This window comes from Rhopilema esculentum, chromosome 19 (assembly GCF_057945365.1).
Source record: "Rhopilema esculentum isolate cy_ngs chromosome 19, ASM5794536v1, whole genome shotgun sequence".
Lineage (NCBI taxonomy): Eukaryota > Metazoa > Cnidaria > Scyphozoa > Rhizostomeae > Rhizostomatidae > Rhopilema > Rhopilema esculentum.
The window spans coordinates 1183302-1198895 of NC_142833.1; the positions used below are offsets into that span (position 1 = coordinate 1183302).

The following is a 15594-nucleotide window of genomic DNA, read 5'->3' on the forward strand; positions in this document are numbered from 1 at the left end:
AAAAACTAAATGTATTCGAAGAGGGGTACCAGAATAATGACGAGCGTTTCCTTCGAAGAAAAGCGACCAACTAATCGCGATCATGTTTGCTAATCGCGATCTTGTTTGCTAATCGCGACAATAATACGTAAACATAAGAATAGAGACAGGGCGTATCACAAGTTCAGCCAAGCTGAATAAAATATCGAAAATATGCACTAACACAACTGACCTTGATATTTTTGTCGTGTTATAGCAGTGGCAAATGCTTGGCAGTTCTGATTTGTGGCGAAGCTAGTCTTTGACCAAAATCCAGATGTCCGCTAATCTTTTGTCACTCCGAACCCACCTCCCTGGCAGTCATAGTCCACTTCCTAACTCATATGCTGAATATCTGTGAAAAGATGACAATTCTGACAATATGTGACAATGTGTCAGTATCCCGTTTATTATGTTGTTAACCTTTCCCCATGTTAAGGTCTGGTTAAAAGGTTTCGACCTGAGATCCAATGTTTTTCTCTCTTATCGATATTTTTCAAAGGAGAACACTGATAGCATCATTTTAAGACAGAATGATCGATGGTAGAGGAACCACAAAAGGCGGTTAGAGGGTTAAACAGAAATGCTTCGAGTGGCTGGAAAACCAGATTGAATGTGTAACAACAGCTTGAAACAGGTAGCCTTTGCTGAAAATTAAGTTCTCTTTTATTCTTCAACGATGATGCGTCATTCTAGGTTTTCTCTCATAAGAACCCAAGAAAGCCCGAAATTAAATATGTAAGTACTTAAAAGTAATTCTGTGCTGTTTATTTTTGGTACATTTTTTCGGCATTTTGATACGCTCAGGCTAGCAAAGATTGGCCACAGCCGTTTTTTTAAGGCTGAGGAAAATTCCAATACTCATCCATCCCTTCTCAAGAGTTTCTTAAATAAGATGCCATAAATTATAACATTCGAGAAAAAATTCAATGTGAGGAAGTTTCAGCGAGACTCGTCAGGCTTTTAGTTGTTCTCAGCTGCTCATGATATTTCTGTCAAGATATATGTGGGGCCTATAATAGGGGATCCTAAAGCCGCGAAATCGGGCAAAAAGGCAACCAAACAATACCTGAATCCGCATTGAAATGAAGCGCAAAGAAGTGTGCGTGATGGCAAGATGTGCCGTGGCACAAAAAGTGAAATACTCCCTTATAAATTAAAGGGAAACTTTGCTAGAAGTAACTGTATGAAAAGTTCTTGTGGGTCTCCCTCTGACACACAGAACGAGCTGTTGCGTTGATTCAAACCTTCATTGTATTATTTCTTGCAATCGCAACCGGATCCTTAAAGCCGTAAACTGTCACCAATCTACATCGAAAGACGCAAGACATCTTATGCTGAAAACGCAATCCGCAGAAAACCAATTGCTAAATTTGTAGGCCGCACGTAGAAATCGGTCAAGGCCCTATATGCAGCGATTGATATACACTCTTTTTTATAAGAAGCAGTAAATTTAAGTCCAGGCTCGCTGTTCTTAATTCTTTCGAAAATCTGCGGCTGGAGTGTTCGCCCTAGGGAGGGGATCAGGCCTCATTTGTCAACAAAGTGAGTGAGACAACCTTCATTTGCCTACGAGTTTGAAAATGCACCGAAAAAGCACCCAAATATGGCTAGAAATCCTCGTCTTTGAGATAAAGCGTTGTTCAAAATTGCATTTTACAGTAGCTCAGCCTCAGCTTGCTCTTAATTTGATCTTATCTTTTGACGAATTTTGAGGTTCGTGTTCTTATAAAATTGTTCTTATGAAGAAAAGAGTGTTAGCGGGAAAATTTGTGATGGTTCAAGATAAAGATTTGATTTTGGTGCCAAACGCTTCAGATGTGTAGGAAATGGTGGAAAAAATGGCGAAGTTTGACCCTCCAGACTGGAGAGTAAAGGGTCATGGGCAGTGGAGTAGCGAGGCGGAGGCAAGAGGGGGCGGATGCCCCCCAATGGCAAATAATTCCTTTGAAAAAGTGCGTTTTCTGGCTTTCAAAAGGGTGTGTACGCACAATTTTCCCTGTCCCAACTCGCCTTTGCCCCCTCAAATCTTACCACCCTGGCTACGCTACTGGTCATGAGTAGTAAAATTTACCGACGAAGACATAGATACAGTGATATTTTTGGGATTTTTGTATTTTCGAACAGATTTGATGGGGATTTCTTGGGATTTTTTTAAACATTTCCAGGGATTCTTCATGGAGGTTAAACTCTCTTAAATACCATTTAAAACGTGTAAATGTATTGTAAACTAATCGGTGATCTTTTCGAAGCTGAGATGACTTACTATTGAGCAACAGTACGAAGTAAACGTTTTGAAAAGTTCTCGAGAGTGACGCCATGAAAAATTTGACGTCTTGATGTGTGACGTCCTTAAATTTACATTGCTATATTTTTCTATTTTTGACTGCATAACCTAAAAGAAAACCATGAAACATTTCAAGAAAAGCAAAATCGGTTAAATATATAAAAATGAATTATATGTGGCAAATGAAAGATTAGAATTTTGCTAAATGGTTGCAAGGTACAGAGAACATGGTCTCTGCAATTAATGAAAGACTAGCCTTACTCCGGACAAAATTGTTGAGACAAAATGCAATTTTCTACTTTACGTTGCTCCTGTAAATTCGAATCACTATTTTCCACCAAAAACAATATTGTTGTCTGACAATTTTGCTTCAAAATCATGCATTCAACATTCAATCGGGGGAGAGAAATGTTATTTTTCACTAAACTATTTTTGTCCCAGATTATAGCCTGTGCTCGTGGCCATCTCGAACCCAATCCGCATCTGATCTTTCATGTTAAGCGGTACTTCATGGTGCTCTGTCATGTTATTGTATCCAAATTCAAAAATTCTTAGAATTGATCTTTTGTGACGTAATTTAAGGAATGGAATGGGACTACGACGTATTGCTATTGTCGTGGTCGATTGTATTGCTATTGTTTGTATTGTGTTATATTGCCTTTTACTGTCTTTTATTGTAATGTATTGTTTAAATGCAGGTCTGCAATGATAGAGGATTTGCATTTCTAAAGGGTTTCTTGCGGGTGTACGGGATTTTTTCAACTGAAAAGCACTTCGGATATCAAAGCAAATTTATTAAAGGAAAGCCTCGTCTAATATTCGTTTTTACGACTGGCCTTGCGTGCCTGTGCCTAATTACTATTTCATCGCTGAGATCACTATGTTGTCAAACGAAACTATATAAGCCAAAGCTTTATTTTTTTTATTATGATGTTGCTTTAGGCTGCTATTATTAAGATATAATTTAGAATGGTACTTTAAGGGCTGGGATAAACGGAGGGTTTTAAATAATGAGCCGACCTTCAAAATGAATCAAAACTTTTAAATTCTTATGAACGCTAACAATAAGAAAATTTGTCATGAATCACAAAGTCAATAATTAGTAAAAGGAGGAGAACGTCCCTTCTATCTGTCGACACCACAGTTTGTCTTTATTTTATTTGATTGAAAAATCTTCTTCTAGGCAACCTGATGCTTGACATCCCCCTGTGAAATTCTTCTAGCGCCGCCCATATTGGAGGGGGAGGGGCGTTTATAGTATAAGGCACCTCCCTTCAGCGGAGTCCGTATCATATCCACTCCATCCAAAAAGGCCCGCGCCACCGATTCTAAAGTGGGATGGGGGGGGGTCAAAAAGAGGGTTTATTACCCAGAGTTAGCAAGAAAAGTGGGGGCATGGCCCCCGGTCCCCCGCCCCCCAGCCCCCCGGCCCCTCCGGCCCCCCTGTGGCTCAACTGGATGCAAGTGAAATGTAAACTCTCGAACTCGTGGTCAGTGGGTGACCCGTCGCACCCATTTGCGTTGACAGCTAAGAGACATCGAAAGCGGAAGTGCAGCATTTACAAAATTCTTGGAACTGCTGTTTATAAGAGGAAAGTTTAGAGATTTTTGACTAAAGTTCATAGATGAAATCGCTTTGAGATAGGAACTCAATGTAGTCAATATAGAATTCATCTAGCGTTATCACTTAAGTTTTCTGGCAGCGAAGGAAGCAATGTCAAACTAGTGGCTATGCCAAACGTGTCAGCAGAATTTTGCAACTTGATGCCTTGATGTTGGTTGGTAACGACATTCAATTCAAAATCAAAACAAATCATGGAACATGATTGTTGGATCTTGATCCTGAAAGTGGTGTTCCAGTTAGAAGGAGCTCACCAGTAAAGAGCCACAGCCATCGATATTTACTTGCTAAAGAGACCAGCAAGTCATCCAACAGGTTTTCCTTGTGCAATCTTGTTTGATAAATGATAATTTTTTATATCAATCAATTTGCTTAAAAGAGTGAAAAAATGGGTATTACAAGAAGAATAGATACGGGTGTAAAGTTAAAAGAAGTTATTTAAATGACTGATGCAGAGTGCTCTTTGTGTTGTAGGGAGGGACTCAATATTTGTTCTCATATTTGCTAATTCTTCCAGTTATTCTGCTGGGTACCAGAAGCAATAATTTAAATGGGAAAAGGCAAAATTTCCAAAAGGATTTGGGAAAAGTTGCTGTGGCATATTTATACAACTCCTGTTTCAGTCTTTCTGAAAATTTGTGGAAGTATAAAACAGGACAAAATGAGAATGCTTAAATGGTCCATATGTCAAAATCATATCCGAAAATATCACAGCCTGATGCAATGTCAAGCTTCAATAATTCAGTTTAATTTAATGATAATAACAAATGTGATCATTGCAATAGGGAACAAAGGAATATCAATCAAACGTGATATTTTAAGAAATAATAACACAATTTGCCAGAAGAATACAAGTTTAAATTAGATGGCTCATTCTAAGCAAATTTAGATGTAATTGCTGTTACCCCTTAATATTACTTGTAAAATCAAGGTTTCAATATCCAGGGAATAGTCAGTTGGCAATTATAGCTAAAAACAATAATGATTTGTTTAGCCAAGACATTCATCAACATTAGATTGGTTGATTCTAAGATGATACTCCTGAATTCCAGTTAGTTTAACTGAATTTTCCAAGTACTGAAGTGCATTGTTGGATATCCTTGAGAGCACCAGAGAAGAAGTCATATAAAAATCTTAAGTAAATACCAATAAAAATTAATCCTAAATTTTCCTCTTATTTTTGGTAGAATGGCTGACTGGAAAAGACGTGATCATCTGCATAAACTTTGTGCAAGCAAATATCTACAAGAATTAAAAAGCTTTCTGAAAGATGAACCTGAAAAAGAATTGCTTATAAATATGCCCTGCTCTGGCCTCAGTGGTAATACTTCACTCCACGAAGCTGTTCGGCTGAACAATCATAATGCATTGCAAGTTTTGCTATCCTATGGTGGAAATGTTGATGCACAGGCAAAAGGGGGATATACACCTCTTCACATATCAGCTGTACTTGGCTACATGGAGTGCATTAAAGTACTTCTGAAATTTTCAGCGGACACCAGTTTAGCTGATAACTTTGGTAATACTCCATACAAACTTGCAAAACAAACAAGGAAAAACAGAGCAGCTAGGCATCTCAAAACAGAAGGTATGCTTTAAGAGAAAAATTTTCTGAAGAGTTGCTGCAGAAATGCTCTCTCTGTTAAAATGTTCTTCCCAATATCCATAGGGTATAGAAGCTAGAAGAATCTTAGATAAAAAAATCACCAACTGATAATTTCCCTCTTGCTACAACCCAGTATGATATGCTATGCCAGATAACTCTTTTTTATGAAATTACTATGCTAAATAATTTTGCCACATTTCTTGTAAAGAGCCTTTATATCAACTCTGAGTTAGATTACTACATGAGGAAGATTACTACGTCAAAAATACTAGAAATCTGAAATTGAATAGAAAATTGTAAAATTTTATCATTTCTTATCTGAATTGAAATCCGTTTTTTTTAGAATTGAAACTTATTGTCATCCAGAATAAACAAGAACCAGAGGAGTTCAAAGCTCTGAGAGAAAATTTAGATTATGATGAATGTTTTTATGAAGATGCATTGAAACTAGCTTTAGATAACAATTGTATGAACTCTTTGGAGTGGATTATGACTCATTATGGAGACCGCAGAGTTCGCTTTTTTAACTCAATGTTTCAAGAACCTTCTTTGAAACAGACAACAGTTTTCTTTCTGCTACACATAGCAGTTTTAAGAAATGATAGACAAGTGCCGCATATGATTTTGTCTCAAGACGATGCTGCAGACACCCATGGCCAATGGCAACATGCAAAAATTGTTCTGCAAACCTACTTTTCAAAGTCACAGATGGAATTTTTCACTAAAGAAATGCTTGATAGCCTTAGGTACCGATTTGTCAACATCTTTTGCAATTATTTGCATATTTTCTGTTTCTTTTGTTGTTTTTCAACGTTATTCAAACTAGGCCTATTTCATTTAACTAATGATACGAAATGAAAAGAAATGAAAGGGAACAAAACGAAATAGTACAAAGAAAAAAACTAAACGAGCTGGCGAAATAAGTCTTTGAAAGTCAGTTCAGTCCTTTAAAATCAACCCTTTAAAATTTTGTCAAATTCGTGAACAAATTTCGATCTGTTTCGTTTCATTTCATTTCACTGAATGCTGTTAATCACAAACATTGGTTTCTGGAGAAATATCAACATTGGACTTGGAGATGGAGGGTGAAAATCTCAACACCGCCTGTCCAAGGTTTTAGGGCTCCCATCCTGCAACAGAGGATGGACGACGATTTTTTATCGTAAGCAGGAGCAGCAGGCTTAAAATTCCTATCTAAATAATACTCCTATAATTTTTCTGAATGTATTTACACTCTTTTTTATAGGAAAAATTTATAAGAACGCGAGCTTGAAAAATGGTCAAAAGTTAAGAACAAGCTACTGTAAAATGCAATTTTTAACAATGTTTCATCTCAAAAACGAGGATTTTTAGCCATGTGTGGGTGCTTTTTCGGTAAATATTCAGATTGGCCGGTAAATTAAGGTTGTCTCACTCACTTTGTTGGCAAATCAGGCTTGAATCCCTCCCTGCAGCGAAAAACCTAGCAATCGCACTGCTTACTCCCTATTAATTTGAGAACAAATTAATAACAATCCAACCTCGGATTTTCGAAAAAATTAAGAACAGTCAGCCATAACATAAATTTACTGGTTCTTATAAAAAAAAGTGTAATGTGATGTATTTTTTGATAACTTAATATGAATATATTTTTCCGATCAATAACATTTTTTTACTTTCTTTATTAGACAACATGCAAGGTCAATTGACGATAGATTCAAAAGGTCACTGACAAGGTTTGCTATCAAGAGACGTGCCTTAAATCTTGTCAAAGACTTTTTGCACTATTTCTTTAATGATAAAGAAGAGCAAAGTGCAGTGTGGAGCCAACTTTTGCTGGTAGAAGCACATTCTGGATGGTTCTTAGAAATCAAAAGTTTTCAAAATTTGTCATTAGCAGAAAATAAGCTACAATATGTTCCAACAGTGTTGCTGAAGATGCAGAGATTAACAAGACTTGATTTATCATTCAATAAAATCTGCGAAATACCACATGAGATCTTCAACATGCCTAGTCTAAGATGGCTTGACCTGACAGACAACGAAATCCGTGCTTTTCCTCCTGTTAGCAGTTGGAGCAAGTTTTTTATATACCTGAATTTATCCGGCAACAAACTAACAACAATTGATGATTCAATCGCAGATTCCAATTTGCAGGAATTGAATTTGGCAAGAAACCGCTTGGCCTATGTCCCAGATTGTATTTGGAATATAGGCTCGTTAAAAAGTCTCTGGCTTAGTGGCAATTCGTATATTGAAGCTCTTCCACCAGACCTTGCAAAGTTGAAAAATCTGGGATATCTTGAAATAAAAGACATGGTAAAGGTATGTCTCCATCAAGGAAATAAATACAAAATAGGTATGAGGGGGCACCACGTCCATAATTTTCAGCGAAAACGACGAACGCAAACTTTGTTTATTATAAAATCGAGTATATTTAGCAGCCACTTTTGTGGTATTTCAGCTTCGAAGTTTGAAATGATCGTCGGCCTAAAATGACTGCTTCCCTTCTCCCACACACTTGTCAAGCTATGTTATTGATTTCGTGCAACTTCTCAAAAGTTAACACTCTTCAATGGTATAAGGCTTTTTTGGCTACTAGATTTGAAATTGTTTGAACTACTGTTGAATGGTAAATGCCAAAATTATTGTGTATTTATTTTCTCTTTTCCTTTAGACACTCGTCAAATCCCTGAAAGTCCAAATCTGTAGAGAACTTGTCGGAAATTTACGCTCGAAGTTCCTCTAACTATTAGATAGTTCAAATATCTATCTGCTTTTACCGTGCGATTAATTTGTTTCGCTGCTCTGCTCTTTATAAAGATGTGATTCTCAATGCTACCATTATCTGCTCCTTTTTAACAGCTGACAGACCCTCCAAAAAGCAAACGAGGCTCGACGAAAGAAATCATAAGCTACCTAATGGGAAAGCTGAGAGACACGAAACCTTTCTATACCATGAAGCTGATGATCTTGGGGAAGAACGGAGTCGGAAAGACCACACTGATGCACTGCCTGGACAATGATTATACTTTTAAGCAAAACAATGCGACTGAGAGTAGGTTGAGATATTATTTGTTATTTTTCTTTGGAATCTGTTGCTCAGTTTTTCTTTTTGTAAAAGAGATATATCTGCAGCTAGATAAGGACAAAGTACTTGCACTGAGGGGGCAATCATGCCACACCTGCCTTTTTTAAGAAGTAAAAGGGGGGGACAACATATGTTCTCTTGACAAAAAGACCTTCTACCTCGATACATGAAAAAACTAATTGGGATAAACTGTTACCTTTAATGTTCAAGGAGAAAATTTGATAACCTTTTGTAAACTTCCATCTTGGCTCGTGTAGTTCTGTGTGACACGTTTGGTTAGGAATTAGATACATAGGAACTACAGCTTCCTTGTCAGCTGATCTCGGGATTAAAAGCATTCCAGGAGCTACAAAATAGAAAGAAAAAGAATAACAGTGCTGAGTATATACGAAACTTTCATCACAAATTTAGTTCGACTTAAATTTGCAGTCAAAAAACTTTGCCGTAATTCAGTCTAATTCAGCACTGTGCGAATTGGAAAAGATCTTGGATGAGAAAATTAGCCCTGGAAGCAACCAGGAACTCGGGTAATTAATATTGATCGTTTCCATATGAAGGAATTTCATCTTTGCCAACAAATGGGATCTTCGTAACTGGTCGTCTGTTCTAACAAATTTCTTTATATATTAAGATTTTTCCTCTAGGTCTATGTGTAAACTTGTATATATGCAGGAGGGCTTTCCCTGTGTGATAAGGTCTTTCGTTAACTTTTTCTCGCAATAAGAGATCTTGCCTTTTGAAGAATTAGGAAAAATCTTTCCGATCTTGCTAATATTTACTTTCCTGAGTGATCTTTGTAGCTTCTTCCGTGGTACCGTCTATCGTTAATCATGTTTGAGTAGAGTCTCATGGATAATTTATTTTATTCAAGGCATAAATATTCAAAGAGTCGATATAAACAAGTATGCATTTAACTGCTGGGATGTGGCTGGTCATAATGACTGCTGTGCCATCAGCAACTGCTTCCTCACTCAACGCACTTTGTATCTTGCGGTATGGAACGTAAATGAAGAAAACAAAGGAATCGATAGTTTAAAGCCTTGGCTTGATAATTTGCAATGTTGGGCACCTTATTCCCATGTGATTATTATTGGTACACACTTGGATAAAATTGCTGGTCGTAGAAGAGATCTTGGATTTGAGGATACGATGAACTCAAGAGTTTGGGACCTGGTGTCGAAGTACGAAAGGCTTAAATGCGTTATGGTGCTAATGCTTACAAACAGTGTACTTGCAGAAGATGTGAAAGAATGCAAAGCAAGTGAGTATTTTCCTTATGCCTGAACCAAGGATTAATCTCTAAGGCCAATGAAACTCTTCCTAACCTTACTCGCATTGATATAACTGATGACGTCATGATAACATTTGAGAGGATTCTAGTTTGGGTACATTAACTTCCTTTAACTCTAGTATTAACGCCAATACTGAGAAATTCTAATACACTCTTTGCAATAAAAGTGATAAATAATGGTGCAAATAAGCCATAGGTATCCCATGCACAGAATATAAGGAATTCAAGATAGCAAGATAGCACAGAATAATAGAAACATAGTGTGCTTATCTTTGTTTCATCCGACTCCTGTCGCGACGTAAGGCAAGAGGAGGAGTAGCGCGCTTAGTTGGTCCTTTGTTTTTGTCCAATCGGCAGCCGCTAAACTGAGTGAAGTTTCCATAAAAGAAAACAAACTTTTTCTGTCTACACAAGTCGAGTTCAAATCGCTGATCTTACTTGCAATAGTTTCTTGTGTTTTGAAATTTAGCGGAAAAGAGCTACTCGAGTAAATAAACGAAGAGACAAAACCAAGCAAAAAGTCCAGTGGAAACACTTGAAATTATGCCATAGGGGGCAGCAATTTTGACCTCTTTGGAAAACGCACTACATTAATGGCCAGATTATTCAGTAATGCGACTGTGACATCTCTTACCAAATGGTGCATTGGCTTTAGTGATTCAAATATGGTTGAAATTCGAAATACTCAAAAAAAGATTTTCGGACGCTATCACTTCCTTACGCTATAGTATGACTACTGAGTGAACCCTAAGTTACATTTTATCGCATTTCCTTCTAAAGCCGAAAACCTACTCTTGGAAAACGGTAAATGATCCGCGGATCGGATCAGATTTTGTGTTGCGCAAGCGCTTTGGATGCAAAAATGCTTACATGATTGATCCGCGAGGGATCGAAACGGATCGAAAAAAAGTTGAAATCATTTCAACTTTTTTATGAACCGTTCCGGTACAATAGTTTTCTTTTGATCAAAATCGAATTAGAACTTTTTAAACAATAGAGGACTTGCGTTATGAGGCAAGGAACCCGTGGAGATAAATGTCAACGTGCATTCCAATCTGATCCGATCCGCGGATCGCTTTCCAGAGTGGGTTTTAGGCTTTAATGTTGCATGTCACCTAGAAATAGCTCCAATCGTCTTTTGTAGGAATAAAAAGACTGCAAACATTGATATTCGAAAAGGCTTCAGAAGTAACTCTTGGTGAAAGCCAATACGGCCCAATTGCAATGGATGAGCTGATACCAAAAAGCTATTTAAGCGTGCCCAAGTTGGTTAAAGAAAAAGTAACAGAACTTGAAAGAGAAGCCAAGCTGCCTTTACTAAGTAAAGCGGAGTTCGAAAACATGTTGAAAGATAATTCAAAGAAATACCCACAAGATTACAGCGATCCAGATGATCTAATGAAAATCACAAAACTCTTACACGAAATAGGTTAGTATGCAGAATATCCTTGAGTATCGAAAAGATTTGTCTTTCTCAAATTTTTCACGCTGGCATTTCAAAATTTATCTGTTTAATTCAAGTAAGCCCCCTTGTTTTAAAGAACTTTTGTATCGGATAAGAAGCCACGCAGACTCTTTCTCCAAGACCAGGAATGCGTTTGTCAATGCCCCTAGCATTTCTGAATACTGCATTGCCAAAATGATATTCCGAACGGGAAGGTTAAAGAAAACTGATTATATCTCCCAGGCCCTCGTTCGCTGAAAGTTGAGAAATAAATAAAGTAGAAATAAAGCATATTACAAGAATATAAATCTCTGTTTCTTTGATCAAATGTTTACTTAGGTCCATATGGCAAGGTAGGGGATGGGCCATTTCCAACCGAAAAGCAAGCTATAGCTCTATCCATACGTTTAAATTGTGACAGATAACAGCCCTGAGTAAGCTCACAGAAATATACAAATTTAATGATGACAATCTATAATCTACACTTCCTAGCTAAATTTTAACTCCCGAGGAAAATTGGCGAATCAAATCTAATTCCAAAGGAAATTATTTCATTGTTGAATGATTTATTGGAAAGCTTGCTGATGACCCATTTTATCATCTCTACTGTACAATTGACAAACAAATTTTGATCGTAAAACGAAATCCCGATGTCGTTATTATATTCAAACATGCCTCGGAATTGTTATCAGTATTTTTCTAACTTGTTACAGGTATTGTACTGCATTATGAAGACCCCTGCAGCAATCTTGGGGACATGTACTTCATTAATCCATCCTGGCTCTGTCAGCTTATAGTCAGGATGATCAGCGACAAATGTGAGAACAGCCATGGTATTCTGCATTGCAAAGACCTCGAATGTCTCCTCTCCAATAACAGCTTATACGTGAATTTAACACGGCTTATTCATCGATTCCAAGTAGCTTGTTCAATTAGCGAGCATCGATTTCTTATCTTCTCAAAACTGCCTCAACAGAACCCTGTTGGTTTCTTTGGCTTGCAAGAACCAGGCAGAACCATTACACGAATACATTCTTTTCCCCGTATATCACATGGGTTCTGGACGCGACTTATAAGCAGATTCACAGCCTGTTTCAACGAAATATTCAGCCTTGTTTCGAATAGGAAGGATGAAGAAACTAAGGATTCCTGGTTGGATATTGAACAGGCACCTTTCAAAGGTGATGTAAAAGTAGAGACTACCAAACAGAAAGACGAGCAACTACAAAAGGAAAACATTGACATCTTTGCTCTCATTGTTAAGAAGAAGCTCATATTTTGGCGTCAAGGCATTCTTTTAAATCATCCAGATCTCTTTCTGTCGGTCGTAGAGCGAAGAGGAGAAAATGCAAGGGAAGTAGTTGAGACAAAAGTGTCCCATTCAAGCATTGGTTTTCAAGCTTTTTCGCTTATGCTAGAACATATATATTCAGTAGTTACTGAATGGAATCGGGACATGTCAGTTCGCGAGATGTCTCAATTAGCTCCATGTCCTATCTGCCTTGATTACGACATGAAACCTCCTCATCTTTTTGATGTGTATGAATGTCTGTCCGTAGAAGATCACCTTGTGTGCAAAAATCACGACAGTCCACGTAATATCAAGCTATGTCACATTTTTCCAGAGCTTCCTTTGAATGACCCGAGCTACAATATAAACACTATTACAGTGGAAGAAAATTTGCTTGGTTTTGGAACATTTGCGAAAGTATACAGTGGAAAGCAAGGGTGTCGATCCGTTGCTATCAAGGTGTACAAAACCGTTAAGGATATTCCTAGTCTTGCATTAGAAGTTCTTTACGAAATGCGGCGAGAAGCATGTATGCTAACAAGGTGCAGAGAGTGTCCATTCGTTATACCATTCTACGGTGGATTACGCTATCCCAATTGCATGTTGGTGACAGAACTGGCCAACAAAGGCTCCTTAAGGATGGTGCTAAAAGCCCCGCAGCTTCAAATTCCGAGAATAGTTGTCTACCGGATGGCGCAGCAAATTATCTGTGCGCTAGCCTATCTTCATTCGCTTGGCATTATTCACAGGGATCTCAAGTCTGATAACGTTCTTGTTTTCTCCTTGGAAAGTGACATTCACGTGAATGTAAAGTTAGCCGATTTTGGCTCCGCAAATCTCGTTTCGCCAGTTGGCCTAAAGTTGCGGAAAGGCACTTCAGGCTTCATTGCTCCAGAAGTACTTTGTGGTATGCACGAGTATGATGCCAAAGTTGATGTGTTCTCGTTCGCCATGGTGCTTTACGAAATGATAACCAAACGACGGCCCTTTTACTTGGCCCAAGATAATTTCGAAAGAGATGACGAAGTAAAAGCAGGAAAACGACCCACAATCAATGACGTCATTGCCACACAATTCAGCTTGCTTACGTTAACAGAACTGATGACAAAGGCATGGGCACAAGTGGCAAAAAATCGACCTACCTCACAAGAAATCAAATTGCAGCTGAAATCGCCCGGCTTCTGCCTTTTGTATGGCAAAATCCCTCTGAGAGGTATAGCAAGCTTCTGTTACCTATATTTCATACAATGCTCCAAAGATGTTTGGATCAGCTGTCAAGATAGCAAGGGTGCAGCTTTAATTGTTATTGACCCATTAACATCGAGTATTAAGAAACGGTTTTGTTCTGAAGGAAGCTCTATTAGCAAATACCTGAAAAATGCTAACATGGTAGTATCGATACATGCAGTTAACGATGATTATATTGCAATGCATACAAGATGCAAGTTTGATTCCATTCTCATCTATTCATTGAAAGAAGAGCGGAATGTCAGTTGGCATCAGTTGGAATACAGGTGGATAAGTTCAATGAAAATGTGTCACAATCATGTCTTTATCGGTTTTAAAGATGGCAACGTTTTGAAAATGGGCAAAGCTGAATTCCTAACAGGAGAACTAAAAGGCAAAGATCTTGTAACAGTAAACAAGGAATTTGCGGTGACGGCAATAAATACAAGTATAAGTGAAGATAACCTGTTTATTGGCTGCGGCAAGTACCTATACGTGTACTCTGTGTCTGCATTGGAACATTTTAAGCATATAAGGGAGCCAAACGACGAGACAATCTCACAGATTGGAGTTTCATTATGTGACAATTTGTTGGCTGTTTCGTATTACAATAGCCCTACCATTCGTATATTCTCAACCAACACTATTGAATACATAGGAGAAATAAGTACATGGCAGCAAATAGGGCGACTGCTGCCTACCATTGATTCATATGGTCAAAGTATTACTTGCTTTTGTATTGTGGACGACACACTATGGGCTGGTACTGGCAGCGGGTATATTTTAATATACAGTATAGAAAGTAGTGGCCAACACTGTTTTATGACAGCGTTCAGGCCATACAAAATGGAAGTGCGATCCATCATTTCATTTCCTAACACTGGTGGGAACCCCGCACGGCTTGTGGTTACTACAGGTAGAAAGGTGAACCTAACTGCTTTTTGTGACAAAGATCAGGGCCTGTGTCTTTTGACAGGGGCCCTGCCAGCTGACAAGCCAGAATCTTCGTTTAAAAGGAAAGAATCTCAAACAGAAAGGCCTCTAGATATGGGCAAAATTTGGCCAAATGACATCAAAAGATGCCAAGATAGACACAATGTTTTAAAAGATGCTGAAGATCATAATCAAGGAATTAGGAACAGCAAAGCCAGACATCATGCTGCACAGAAATTCAATCAATTCGAAGACAATTTACTTCTTATTTGGGAAGCACTTCCAGCTCATGTATTAAAAAGAATTTTAGAAATATAATTAGATGTAGATATTTTAAAGTATGATTTAATGAAACTGCAATCAATAAATCGAATAGGTATTTACTTTAGATGGATTACGAAGTGGTATATATATTTTCAAATTAGAGAATGGCGTTATGAAAAAAAACTGTGCAAGATAAATAAAAACATTTGTCTTACATTCTTTACATTAATACTAATACTAATTTATAGAACTTATTAATTTAATACATAAAGTTATATTGATTAAACAAATAACAAGTACGGGACAACTAACTTCTATTGACGAGAATGGAAGTTGGAATACTACTATCACGATGTGTTTTATGTCACCCGGGATGTCACCGTACTTGTTTCTTTGTTTAATCCTCAAGCTGCGTTTCCCAAAGTCAGAATCTATCAAATTTACACTGACTAGTTGTTGATAAAAACCGTTTGCTGCTTCAACTGCAGTCCAATGCAATGGTGGATCTAGACTGGGTTCCAAGGGTTCTGGAACCCTGTCAA

At 37.7% G+C, this 15594-nt stretch overlaps 2 protein-coding genes across 3 annotated transcripts in view; one reads left to right on the top strand and one right to left on the bottom strand.

The window, feature by feature from the left end:
* LOC135688247 (neo-calmodulin) overlaps window positions 1-8924 on the bottom strand; it is a 47582-nt gene extending 38658 nt beyond the window's left edge. Inside the window, exons 1-2 of the mRNA XM_065205021.2 lie at window positions 8799-8924; window positions 212-373 (exon numbers count right to left, since the gene is read on the bottom strand). The gene's annotated coding sequence lies outside the window, so the exon portion shown is untranslated. The remainder of the gene's footprint in view (window positions 1-211; window positions 374-8798) is intronic.
* LOC135688241 (leucine-rich repeat serine/threonine-protein kinase 2-like) lies at window positions 3807-15106 on the top strand. Of its 2 annotated transcripts, XM_089114114.1 has the most exons (8): window positions 3807-4241; window positions 5114-5514; window positions 5876-6278; window positions 7200-7836; window positions 8377-8569; window positions 9474-9863; window positions 11038-11322; window positions 12051-15106. In XM_089114114.1, the coding sequence occupies exons 2-8, from the start codon at window positions 5115-5117 to the stop codon at window positions 15104-15106; spliced, it is 5364 nt and encodes a 1787-aa protein (XP_088970240.1). In that variant the 5' UTR covers window positions 3807-4241; window position 5114. The 2 variants fall into 2 exon arrangements, with proteins under 2 accessions (XP_088970240.1, XP_088970241.1); XM_089114115.1 differs by lacking the exon at window positions 3807-4241 and having other exon boundaries at window positions 4270-5514.
* The last annotated feature ends 488 nt before the right edge of the window (window positions 15107-15594 follow it).

Bases quoted from the DNA above. Each gene is read 5' to 3' on its own strand.
- LOC135688241 (XM_089114114.1), top strand. From the start codon at position 5,115: ATGGCTGACTGGAAAAGACGTGATCATCTGCATAAACTTTGTGCAAGC. The intron at 5,515-5,875 runs GTATGCTTTAAG...CGTTTTTTTTAG, and splicing joins TAGGCATCTCAAAACAGAAG to AATTGAAACTTATTGTCATC. The intron at 9,864-11,037 runs GTGAGTATTTTC...CGTCTTTTGTAG, and splicing joins TGTGAAAGAATGCAAAGCAA to GAATAAAAAGACTGCAAACA.